General features: G+C 34.5%; 1 protein-coding gene across 1 annotated transcript in view; it reads left to right on the forward strand.

Moving 5' to 3' along the window:
- LOC120233266 (ATP-binding cassette sub-family A member 3-like) overlaps window positions 1-13,727 on the forward strand; it is a 130,802-nt gene that overhangs the window by 80,973 nt on the left and 36,102 nt on the right. The window contains exons 18-19 of the mRNA XM_039234412.1: window positions 576-740; window positions 9,066-9,250. Of these exons, the coding sequence (XP_039090343.1) occupies window positions 576-740; window positions 9,066-9,250 (350 nt within the window). The remainder of the gene's footprint in view (window positions 1-575; window positions 741-9,065; window positions 9,251-13,727) is intronic.

A 13,727-nucleotide genomic window follows, 5' to 3' on the forward strand; every position in this document is an offset into this window, starting at 1 on the left:
CAACTGAGCCACCCAGGTGCCCCAAGATTTCATTCTTTTTTGATGAATGATCTTCCATTGTGTGTATGGGTATGTGTTTATCTCATATCTTCTTTATACATTCATCAATTGATGGACATTTAGGCCCTTTCCAAAATTTGGCTATTGTTGATAATACCACTGTAGACGTCAGGGATTAAAAACTAAACTTTTCAAATAGCTCATTGGGCTAGCAAGAAATTTTAGAATTTATAATCCCATGATTTTCCATTTTGTATCATATATGGGAAACAGAGAAGAGTAGAAAGATATAGGGGTAAGATATGGGGATTTTAATAGCAGACCCACACATAAAGAGGAAAGAAAACAGATCCCAGAGAAATACTGTTAGCAAAATCTTCCTATTGAACTCTGTAATTGACAAATCTATGAACAAGTTTAGTGACTTAATACCTAGTGTTTTCTCAATGATAATCTGTTAGATTGGTAATTCTTTGGTTTACCATATGAATGGTTTAATCATTTAGGGGAAGTTTGTTGTTATGGGACATTCATTATTTTCTTATGATTATATCTAATCATCTTTTTAATCATAGAAAAGGATTTTGCTCACTACACCAAAACCCTCATAGATAGTATATTAATAATGCTTCCTGGTTTCAACTTTGCAATGAGTATCAGCAGATTCTTTGATAACTATGAGGTGAAAAAGTGGTGTACCAGTCGAGTTCAAAATATATACGTGAACTGCAGTAAACCACGTGAGTATCTGGGGTTCCCTAGGTCCTTAAAACCAATCTATTCTTTTCTAGGTGTCCACATTTAAGATTATATTGTGGAAGATGAACTTGTCCCTTCCTCCAATGGAGAAAGTCAGGTTTGCTGTTTTGAGTGCTTTTCTGTACCAAAGTTATTTTCACAGACTGGAGGGAAGAAAAAGAAGCCTCAAAATAAAATCCGAGACAAATTTTGTGAAGTCACCACCAGATTTAGAATGAATTACTACTACTAACCCACGTACTATGTAAAAGTAGCTTTACATACATAGAGATTTATTTTAAATCTTTACAACACCTACAAGTTAACTATTGTCTCAATTTTATAAATGAGGAAACTGAGCTTCTTACTTAAACTCAACATTAAATAAGTTCTCTGGGACACTAAGCTCTACGTGTCACACAAATAAAGAAAGGTAAATTCACAGCCAGATCAAAATCTGGAAAAAATAAAAGCATTCTAGTAAATTTTCCATATTTTAGGCTGACTTCATATTTCAAATTGATTTTTTTAGTTGAGAAATAACCAGCATATTTACTCTGTGTGTGTGTATGTGTGTGTGTGTGTAATTCTGGAATGAAATAGTTTATGTGTAGCCACAGAAAGAAAAAATGTAATCATATGTCACTAAATCGGTATGGGTTGAAATATAATTATTAAGATCAAACGGATTATATTTTCATACAATCCCTGAATAAGAAAAATTATGTCACCTTTTAGTTTGTATCATATTTTGACCATAAATTCCTCTCTCTTCCTTTTAAAATTATCATTTACATACCATAGTCACCAGTTTTAATTTATTTATTTATTTTACTTAGTAATTTTAGGAAACATATAGTTGTGCAATTATTACCACAAACCAATGTTAGATTATTTCCATCACTTGAGAAAAGAATCCTCAGGCTGTTTGCCATTAATCTTCATTACCCTATCCAGCCGAGAGGCATCCTATTAACAGATATTTCTGTTTATTTCATATAAATAGAATCAACTTTTATCCACATTCTTTCATTTACAATAATGTTTTTTCTTTTTCAAGTTTTTATTAAAATTCTAGTTAGTTAACATACAGTGTAATATTAGTTTCAGGAATAGAATTTAGTGATTGAACACTTCCATACAACACCTGGTGCTCATCACAACAAGTGCATTGCTAATCCCCATCACCTATTTCACCCATGCCCCCACTCACCTCCCCTCTGGTAACCATCAATTTGTTCTCTATAGTTAACAGTCTGTTTTATGGTTTGCTTCTCTCTCTTTGTCCCCTCATATGTTCATCTGTTTTGTTTCTTAAACTCCATGTATGTGTGAAATCATATGGTACTTGTCTTTCACTGATTGACTTATTTCACTTGACATGAGACTCTCTAGTTCTATCCACGTTGTTGCCAATGGCAAAACTTCATTACTTTTTATGGCAAGCAATATTCCATTGTATATACATACCACATCTTTACCCATTCATCACTCAGTGGACATTTGGGTTCTTTCCATAATTTGGCTGTTGTTGATAATGCTGCTGTAAACATTGAAGTGCACATATCCCTTCAGATCAGTATTTTGGGTAAATACCTAATAGTGCAATTGCACTGTATGTTAACTAGCTGGAATTTAATAAAAACTCAGGGAAGTCACTCTGGGTGGCTCAGTTGGTTAAGTGTCCAACTCTTGATTTCTGCTCAGGTCATGATCTCATGGTTCATGAGACTGAGCCCCACGTCAAATGCTGCACAGACAACTCAGAGCCTGGTTGGGATTCTCTCCCTCCCTCTCTCTCTGCCCCTTCACCCTCTTTCTCTCTCACACACAAAATAAATAAACATCTTTTTCAAAAGTGGGGCGAAAATCATTCACCATGATCAAGTAGGATTTATTCCTGGGTTTCAAATATGGTTCAATATTCAAAAATCAAGAAACATGATACACCACATTAATAAAAAAAAGGATAAGAATCATATGATCATTTAAGTAGATGCAGAAAAGGCATTTGACAAAGTACAACATCCATTCTTGATAAAAACCTCAACAAAGTAGAGTTAAAGACAACATATCTCAACATAATAAAGCCCATAGATAAAAAACCCACAGCTACTATCATTCTCAATGTGGAAAAACTGGAAGTTATAGTCAGTAAAATAAAATATGATCAGGAAGACGAGGATGGTCAGGAAGAAGACAAAGATGTCCACTCTTGCATTTTTATTCAACACAGAAGTTGAATTTTTATAGAGTTTTTATATAACTAGAAGTCCTAGCATCAGCAATCAGATAACAAAAAGAAATAAAAGGCATCCAAATCTGCAAAGTAAAACTTTTGCTATTTGCAGATTACATGATACTCCAAATTGAAAACCCCAAAAGACCATCAAAAAACTGCTAGAACTTTTATATGAATTCATTAAAGTTACAGGATACATAATCAACATAACAGAAATTTGTTTGATTTCTATACACTGATAATGAAACAGCAGAAAGAAGAATTAAGGAATGAATCCAATTTACAATTGGGAAAAAAACAATAAGATAACTAGGCATAAACCTAACCAAAGAGGTGAAAGACCTGTACTCTGAAAGCTATAAAACACTGATGAAAGAAATTGAAGATGACACAAAGAAATGGAAAGACATTCCATGCTCATAGATTGGAAGAACAATATTGTTAAAATGTCCATACTATCCAAAGCAGTCTACACATTTAATACAATTCCTATCAAAATACCACCAGCATTTTTCACAGAACAAATAATCCTAAAATTTGTATGGATGCACCAAAGATGCCAAATAGTCAAAGAAATCTTGAAATTGTTTTCTTAATTTTATCTTCTACTCACTGCTAGTACATAGAAATCCAAATGACTTTTTTGTTTATATTCAAAATACTCTGACTTTTTGGTCTTAAATCCTGTGCACTTAATTAGCTCATTTATTAGTTCTGGTAGTTTCTTGTGGATTACTTAAGATATATTTTTATGGAGGATTATGTTATTTGTAAATACCCTTACTTTTTTCTCTCAAAGTCAAGGCTTCTTTAATTTTTTATTTTCTATATCTTCATTTTACTGACTAGAACTTCCAGTACAATGTTGAATATTAGTGATGGGAGTAAACATCCTTGCCTGTTCCAAGTCTTAACTGGAAGGTAATCCAGTCATTCACCATTAAGTATGATTTTTTAGCTGTTAAGTTTTTCATAGATTCTCTATCAGTCTGAGGGAGGTTCATTCTATTTCTAGTTACAAGTTTTTTTCATGAATGGGATCAAGTGCTTTATCTGTGTCTTTGAGTATCATATGGGGGTTTTGTCCTTTATTCTTTTAATATGGTGTATTAAGTTAATTGATTTTCTGATGTTAAACCATATTACTTAAAAAGACTCGGATTAGTCAATCTGATTTTATTTTCTTTGCAGAAAGAAGTTTTCTCTGAAAACTTCTACCTTCAGAAAATCATTATCTTTTGGTGTTGTGAAATTTTACCATGAACTATCCAGGGATGGATTTCCCCCACCCTTAATTCTGCTTATCACTTGATGGCAATTTCAACCCAAAGTCTCTAGCCCTCATTTAGTTCTAGGAAACAACCTATAATTTCATTTATCACTTTTCCTCCATCTCTTCTTTATTTTCTTTCTTGAATGCTTCCTTTTTCCTGTACTTTCTATACTGATATAATACTGAAGAAGACAGACAAGTCCCTGGTTTCATAGGGCTTATAGTACAAGGGTTGGGACAGGTGAAAAAAATTAAACACAATAGTTGCATTTGGAAATAAAGCAATAAGCAGGATAAGTGAGATAATAAGATAGAATAACTTAGCCCCGCTTCCAACAGAACATATATAGAGGACATCTCTGCAGAGTGGTATTGGATCTGATGACTAAAAATATGAGATTGAGGGTGATGGACATTGAGGAGGGCACTTTTTGGGAAGAGCACTGGGTGTCATATGGAAACCAATTTGACAATAAATCATATTTTTTAAAAAAGAATGAGATTGAACTAGCAAGTGAAGAGCTGGGTGAATGATATTTCAGACTGATGGAAGAACAAGAACAAATGCTTCAAATTAGAGACAAACCATATGTGTTTAAAGAACAGAATAGAGGCTTAATACGGCTAGTATAAGATAGAAATAAAGCTGTACAACTCTTTTATTAAATACCCTAAATACTTTTTCCCAAGACCACAATAGCAAAATTTCATTTAAAGCTTCTGAGATTTTGTCTCTTAGGGCCACAATTTTTTTCTTCTCTGGTTTATCCACCACCATCACCCATTCATCTTTCCTTCTTACAAAAAGTCATCAAAATTTCAAGTTATCTGGCTCCCTTTATTTCCTCCACTTCCATTCTCCATGTTGCTATGGATTTATACTTTTTTGCATACCTTTGATGACATTTGAAAGGGACTTGAGGAAAGGGAAGATGCAAGTGTGTGTGCTCACTGGCCATTTGAAAATGAGAACTCTGAAATTTTTTAAGTAGCATGGGAATTATTTGATTCTTGAGGGAGCTAAACTTGTGAAGTTGTCTAAACTTGTCAAATTTTTCCAGGGAGATTTTTAACAATTTCTTCAGTTATGGGTCTATTCTTTCCATGGTTCAGTCTACATAATAGGAATGGTAATTTATATTTTCTTAAAAAAATTATTTATTCTGAACTCACAACTATGTGGTCAATTAATCTTGAACAAAGCAGGAAAGAATATCCAATGGGAAAAAGACAGTCTCTTCAACAAATGACATTGGGAAAACTGGACAGCAACATGGAAAAGAATGTAACTGGACCACTTTTTTACACCATACACAAAAGTAAATTCAAAATGGATTAAAGACCTAAATGTGAGGCCTGAAACCATAAAAATCCTAGGGGAGAACACAGGCAGTAATCTCTTTGACATTGGTCATAACAACTTCCTTCTAGATATGTCTCCTGAGGCACAGGGAACAAAGGCAAAAGTAAACTCTTGGGACTTCATCAAAATAAAATGCTTCTGCACAGAGAAGGAAACAACAAAACTAAAAGGCAACCTATGGAATGGGAGAAGATATTTGCAATTGACATATCTGACATAAAGGGTTAGTATCCAAAATCTATAAAGAACTTAACAAACTCAACACCAAAAAAAAAAATGATCCAATTAAAAAATGAGAAGACATGAGTAGACATTTTCCCAAAGAGGACATCCAGATGGCTAGCAGACGCATGAAAAGATGCTCATCATCACTGATCATCAGGAAAATACAAATCAAAACTACAATGAGATAGCACCTCACATCTGTCAGAATGGCTAAAATGAACAACACAAGAAACAACAGGTGTTGGCAAAGATATGGAGAAAGGGGAACCCTCTTGCACTGTTGGTGGGAATGCAAACTCTCTGGAAAACCGTATGGAAGTTTTTTAGGAAGTTAAAAATAGAACTACCCTATAATCCCATAATTGTACCACTAGGTATGTGCTCAAAGAATACAAAAATACTAATTCAAAGGGATACATGCACCCCAATGTTTATAGTAGCATTATCTACAAGAGCCAAATTATGGAAGCAGCTCAAATGTCCTTCAAATGTTGAATGGATAAAAGGATGTGGTATGTATGTAGATATACATATACATATAGATACACACACATAATGGAATATTATGCATACATAAAAAGTGAAATCTTGCCATTTGCAATATGGATGGAGCTGGTGGGTATTATGCTAAACAAAATAAGACAGGGTAAACAAATACTGTGTGATTTCACACATATGTGGAATTTAGTAAACTACAGGGATGAACAAAGGAAAAAAAGAGACAAACCAAGAAGCAGACTCTTACCTATAAATAACAAACTAAGGGCACTGGAGGGGAGGTAGATGGGGAATGGGTTAAACAGGTGATGTGGATTAAGGAGTGCAGTTGTGGTGAGCACTGGATGTTGTATAAAAGTGGTGAACCACTATATTGTATAACTAAAACTAATATTACACTGCATGTTAACTGACTGGAATTTTTAAAATATCTTTTTTCTTAAAAAAAAAAAAGTGCAGAGCGCTTGGGTGGCTCAGTCAGTTAAGCATCTGACTCTTGATTTTGGCTCAAGTCATGATCTCTCTGTCTTGAGATCAAGCTCTGCCTTGGGCTCCATGCTGAAAGTGGAACCTGCTTGAGATTACCTCCCTCTCCCTTGATCTTCTCCCAATTTGCTCTGTCCCTCTCTCTCTCTCAAAAAAAAAAAAAAGAGGGGTGCCTGCGTGGCTCAGTCGGTTAAGCGCCCGACTTCAGCTCAGGTCATGATCTCACGGTTTGTGGGATCGGGCCCCACGTCGGGCTCTGTGATGACAGCTAGCTTGGAGCCTGGAGCCTACTTCAGATTCTGTGTCTCCCTCTCTCTCTGACCCTCTCCTGTTTACGCTGCCTCTCTCTCTCTCAGAAATAAATAAAAATAAAATAAAATAAATAATAAAAGAGAAAGAAAGAAAGGAAAAGAAATTGAAAATAAAGTTGCTATAAAATATAATTTATGAGAAAAAAATTCTGATTTCCAGTCATTGACATAAAGCTGAATGTGATTATTTTATTCTCTTCTATAATTGTAAGCCATATCTATTTTCTCCTTCCTAATATAGTATATTTGAGGGGAGGGGTTCTTTTATTTTTTTCTGACTCTTCCTTACCAAAGGCAATGTACATCATTGCCAGGAATCACACTTTGTTTTTATTTTTCCCTTTAACTCTTTTCAAATTTCTGCTGTTAATAGTATTTTTAAGTTTCTTGTCCTTTTTCAAACTTCAAAGCAAATATTTGCTTCACCTTTTTCTTTTTAGAATAAAGTTTACAAAGGTATATAATTAAACTGTTTATATGAAATTTATATTTTTTAATTTTTTTAATTTTTTTTACTTTTGAGAGAGAGAGAGAGAGAAGCAGACCTCAAGTGGGGGAGGGACAAAGAGAGAGGAAAACACAGAATCCAAAGCAGGCCCCAGGCTCTGAGCTGTCAGCACAGAGCCTGATGTGGGGCTTGAACCCACCAACTGTGAGATCGTGACCTGAGCTGAAGTTGATCACTTAACCAACTGAGCCACCCAGGCACCCCTATTTGAAATTTAATATTTAAATTTTAAAATTTCTATTTTGTTCATTTTTAAGATCTTCTTTTTATAATTTGTTCCTGCTTTTGCTTTACTTAGTGTTAATGCCTATGTTCACAGTATTAGGGTTATACTATATTACAAAATGTAAGAACAACCTAGAAGATGGTAGAAAATTTTTGCAAACCATATATCAGATAATAGGTTAATATTTTAAAAAATATAGGAAATTTAGTAACAAAAGGAACAATCTAATGTTTTAAATGGGCAGAAAAACATAACAGACATCTTTGTAAAGAGGACATCAAAATGACCAACAGGCATATGAGAAGATGCTCAAAATCAATAATCATCAGGGAGATGCAAATCAAAACCACAATGAAATATCACTTCATATCTATTAGAATGGCTATTATCAAGAAGATAGAAGACAACAGGTCCCGGCAAAGATGTGGTAAAAGGAAACATTTATACATTGTTGGTGGGAATGTAAATTAAACCAACCACTATGGAAAATAATATGGAGGTTCTTCAAAAAGCTAAAAATAGACCTACTGTATGATCCAGAAATTCCACTTCTAGGTAAATGCCAAAAGGAAATGAAAACAGAATTTGACAAGAAATATGCACTTGCATGTATATATCACAGCATTATTCACAACAGCCAAGATATGAAAACAACCCAAATGATATGGTAGATAAACACAATAGAATGTTATTCATTCATGGAAACAAGATATCCTCCCATTTGAGACAACATGGGTCAAACTTAAGCACACGATGCTAAGTGAGATTAGTCCTACCTAAACTTTTACCTATTTATAGAATAAGAATTTTTCTCACTTTAAATGACTTTAATTATTTGGAATGGCTTACAAGAATGGTTAGATATACCAAATACCTTCATTTTGTTTGCTTTATTTAATTACTAAGCATTCTGTTCATGGAGGCTCAGCCTTTAAAATTCATTGAATGTGTGGTAATGTTGTCTCCCATCCAAACTGGTAAAAACTAGAGGAAAAAAATCACTTGGCAGGAGAACTTTTATAAAAACCATAAATATCCAGAAAAATCAAAACAGATGAATAAAATATTAAGATAATCACTCTATACTTTTTAAAATCTAACTTAAAACTCTTTTTGATTTATATTTCTTAACTTTAGTGTTGTTTAGACTTCATATCAGTTTTTAAAGTAAGGCTATCTCTTTTATCATCCTCAGCTATTGAGAACAATATCTATAGTTTTGGAGAATATGGGATTGCACAATTTTTGATTGCATTGGCTGTCTTGGGCTTATTGTATCTCCTTTTGCTTTTGTGTGTGGAGACTACATCCTGGAGCTTGAAAAACTTTGTGTTTCATAAAATTATATCTAATGTCCACAACATATTCACAAAAGGCAAGGTGAGTAACTGACATAGACTTTAAATACAACTCTAAGAAAGCTCACTATTAAGCCATATTAAAATGTATGAATCTACATATTCCTACCTCTATAAAAAGAAAAGTTACATAAAGAAAATACCACTCAATTATATCAAGATCTAACTGGAACTAATATGCATCACAAGTCTTTCATTTTAGTTCAGTTTCTTTTTTTTGTTTGTTTGTTTTCATCCTTTCTAATGTTATTTTAATGTGGAAGGCCTAAAGAGAAATCTAGCTTTTGTTTTTTACATGAAGTTTTCTTATTTTTGAATTTATTCAGTTTCAGGTTCTTAAACTCTGAATCTTGTACAAATAAGGATAAATTTCATTTGTAATTGATTGACTATACTAGAAAGCACCGTTTTGTGAACATACCCTCTTTGAGATGTATTGGTTTGTAATTATGGAACTGACTTTAAAAACTGTCTAGGATTTTAGGGCTTTGTGGTTTCTACCAGTCAGATTATTAATTGCTGCTTTACATAGCTCTCATGATTTCACATAATCTCAGTGTTTGCTTAGGATTTTAAAAATTATTTTAATGGTCCATCCATTCAGTAGTTCAATCCCTTCTGGTCTATACTTGAACCTCTTGAGGCAGAAAACCTCTATATTTGTCTCTTTGTAACCTTTCTTCATTTATTTCAATTCTGCCTCTATGTGCTATTCTGAGGTGGCTCTAGATCTTGGCCATAAATTTCTCAGAGCCTGCATCTCTTTACTGTGCACAAAGGAGGATATCTTGAGACCATATGGTCTCTTCTGCTACCTGAAATTTTGATTAGGATGAATAGCATTTACCCAGAGTTTTAGCATCCTGTTTAGTTACTAATTAATGAATAGAACAACATAAGAACCTAAAAATCCTGTTCTACCTACTTTCACACCAAAGCCCATACGAATTTTACTACTCCAATCAGAAGGTGTCTGGTTCAAAAAAGGACAACAAAAAGAAATTTAAGTTTCTGATCAGCATAGAAAACAGGAGGTTTTGGTTTTTTTTCTTGTGCCCAGGAGGTTATCTTGTCACTTTTTTCTGCCCTAACTTTCTTAGTTTGGGACAATAGTCCCTGAACCCTTTTTCAGGTATGAAAAAGTATAATGATTATGGAGAGAGATTTCATGGTAGTATTATGACAATATTTGATTTATAAAGTCTTCCCCTATTTTTCACTGCTCTGAGAGTTCTGAGAAAGTATATAAGAAGATGGGATTTTAGGAATGGTGATTCTCTGCTCAGCTGTCAATGAGGTCCACGTTACTGGTGGCAAAAGAAACACAGATAGTCTCTGGCACAAAGTAGTTGTCCAGTTGTTAAATTTTTCACCAGTGGTGAAATGGGATGATATGTCAGTAAAAGAATGCACTGACTGATGGAACATATGAAGGGATCAAGAAATATGGGGAAAATAGCAACCATAACAACAATGGCATTGTGAGACTATTGTTAAGCTCCTTTCTTTATAAGATAAAAGGTTGAGAGTTAATAGTAGGAGATTGAAAGCCAACTGTGAGGGTGAAAGGACCTTCTTGATCACATATAATGGAACTCTCATTTTATTCAGTGGAAGAGCGAGAAAAGTGAATACTAGGATCAAGGTCCAATTTTCAGATTTGAGCTCCAGGAAGGTCAGACTCTCAACCAAGACAGAACTGCTATACCACGACCATAGCTCTTATTAGAAAAGAATGGGACTCTGACACATGAAATAGGGATTCCCAGATTCCCAGTAATCTACCACATACACCCTCACTAATCAATAGGACACAAAGACAGAAAATCAGTAAAGAACTGTAAGCCACTATCTACCAACTAGATCTAGTTGACATTTATAGAACACGCCCCCTAATAAGAGCAGTGCACACAGAACCTTCACCAAAATACACAATTTGCAATTTTAAAAGAATTGAAATAATGCAGAGTATGTATTCTGATCATCATGAAATTAAACTATAAGTAACAGAAATATGACAGGAAATCTCTATAAACATTGGGAAATTAAGCAACACACACTTCTCTGGAAACCATCGACCAAAGAGGAAGTTGGAAAAAAAATATTTTGAACTGAAAGAAAATGAAAATACAACATATCAAAAATTGGTGGAATGCACCTAAAGCAGTGCTTTAATGGAAATTTATAGTATTAATTGCTTATATTATTAATGAAAAAGTCCCAAGTTAATGATAGAAACTTCCACCTCAATAAATTAGGGAAAGAAAGCAAAATACACTCAGAGCAAGCAGAAGTAAGTAAACAAAGTCCAGACAAACTGGACTTTAAATTAAAGACAATAACAAGAGATGAAGAAGGGCACTACATAATAATTACAGGGTTTATCCCTCAGGAAGAACTAACAATCATAAATGTCTATGCACCGAATATGGAAGCACCTAAATATTTAAAACAATCAGAAACAGAAACAAGCTTATAGATAAGAATGTGCTAATAGCAGGAGACTTTAATACTCTCCTGTCAACCAGACAGAAAATCACTAAAGAAATAATGGACTTGAAAGACACATTGGACCAGATGGATGTGACAGATTTATTTAGAACTCTATATCCCGAGGCCAGGGAATTTACTTTCTTCTCAAGTACGCATGGCACATTCTCCAAGATAGATCACATACTGAGACATAAAGCAGCCCTCAATAAATATAAAAGAATTGATATCATACCATGCACACTCTCAGATCATAATGCTTTGAAACTTGAAATCAATCACAGGAAGAAGCCTGGAAAAACTACAAAAACATGGAGGTTAAAGAACACCCTACTAAAGAATGAATGGGCCAATCAGGCAATTAGAGAAGAAATTAAAAAATATATGGAAACAAATGAAAATAAAAACACAACAATCCAAAATCTATGGGATGCGGCAAAGGCAGTCCTAAGAGGAAAGTACATTGCACTCCAGGCCTATTTCAAGAAATTAGAAAAAGCGCAAGTACAAAATCTAACAGCTCACTTAAAGGAACTAGAGGCAGAGCAACAAGAACGCCCTAAGCCCAGTAGAAGAGAAATAGTAAAAATCAGAGCAGAAATAAACAACATAGAGACCAAAGAAACAACAGATCAATGAAACCAAGAGTTGGTTTTTTGAAAAAATAAACAAAATTGACAAACCTCTAGCCAGGCTTCTCAAAAAGAAAAGAGAGAGCACCCAAATGGACAAAATCATGAATGAAAATGGACTTATTACAACCAACCCCTCAGAAATACAAGCAATTATCAGGGAATACTATGAAAAGTTATATGCCAACCTATTGGACAACTTGGAAGAAATTGGCAAATTCCTAAACACACACACACTACCAAAATTCACACGGGAAGAGATAGAAAATCTGAACAGACCCATAACGAGTGAAGAAATTGAATCAGTGATCAAAAATCTCCCAACAAATAAGAGCCCTGGACCTATGGCTTCCCTGGGTAATTCCACCAGACATTTAAAACAGAATTAATCCCAATTCTTCTCAAGCTATTCCAAAAAATAGAAATCGAAGGAAAACTCCCGGACTCATTTCATGAAGCCAGCATCACTCTGATTCCCAAGCCAGACAGAGATCCAGCAATAAAAGAGAACTACAGGCCAATATCCTTGATGAATACAGATGTAAAAATCCTCAACAAGATCCTTGCAAATCGAATCCAACAGCACATAAAAAGAATTATCCACCAAGATGAAGTGGGATTCACTCCTGGGTTACAGGGCTGGTTCAACATTAGCAAATCAATCAATGTGATACATCAACAAAAGAAAAGATAAAAACCATATGATCCTGTCAATAGATGCAGAAAAAGCATTTGACAAAATACAACATCCCTTCTTAATAAAGACTCTCGAGAAAGTTGGGATAGAAGGAACCTACTTAAACATCATAAAAGCCATCTATGAGAAGCCCTCAGCTATGAGAAGCCCTCAGCTATGAGAAGCCATCATCCTCAATGGGGAAAAACTGAGAACTTTCCCCCTGAGATCAGGAACACGACAGGGATGTCCACTCTCACCATTGCTGTTTAAGATAGTGCTGGAAGTCCTAGCATCACCCATCAGCCACCAAAAGGAAATCAAAGGCATCAGAATTGGCAAAGAGGAAGTCAAACTTTCACTTTTCGCAGACGACATGATACTCTACATAGAAAACCCGACAGACTCCACCAGAAGCCTACTAGAACTGATCCAAGAATTCAGCCAAGTTACAGGGTACAAAATCAACGTACAGAAATCGGTTACATTTTTATACACCAACAATGAAGCAACAGAAAGAGAAATCAAGACACTGATCCCATTCACAGTTGCACAAAAAAACCATAAAATACCTAGGAATAAACCTAACCAAGGATACAAGAGATCTGTATGATGAAAACTACAGAAAACTTATGAAGGAAATTGAAGAAGACACAAAGAAATGGAAAAACATTCCATGCTCATGGATAGGAAGAATAAAT

The sequence above is a fragment of the Hyaena hyaena genome, unplaced genomic scaffold, assembly GCF_003009895.1.
Source record: "Hyaena hyaena isolate Hyena2069 unplaced genomic scaffold, ASM300989v1 scaffold_88, whole genome shotgun sequence".
Taxonomy (NCBI): domain Eukaryota; kingdom Metazoa; phylum Chordata; class Mammalia; order Carnivora; family Hyaenidae; genus Hyaena; species Hyaena hyaena.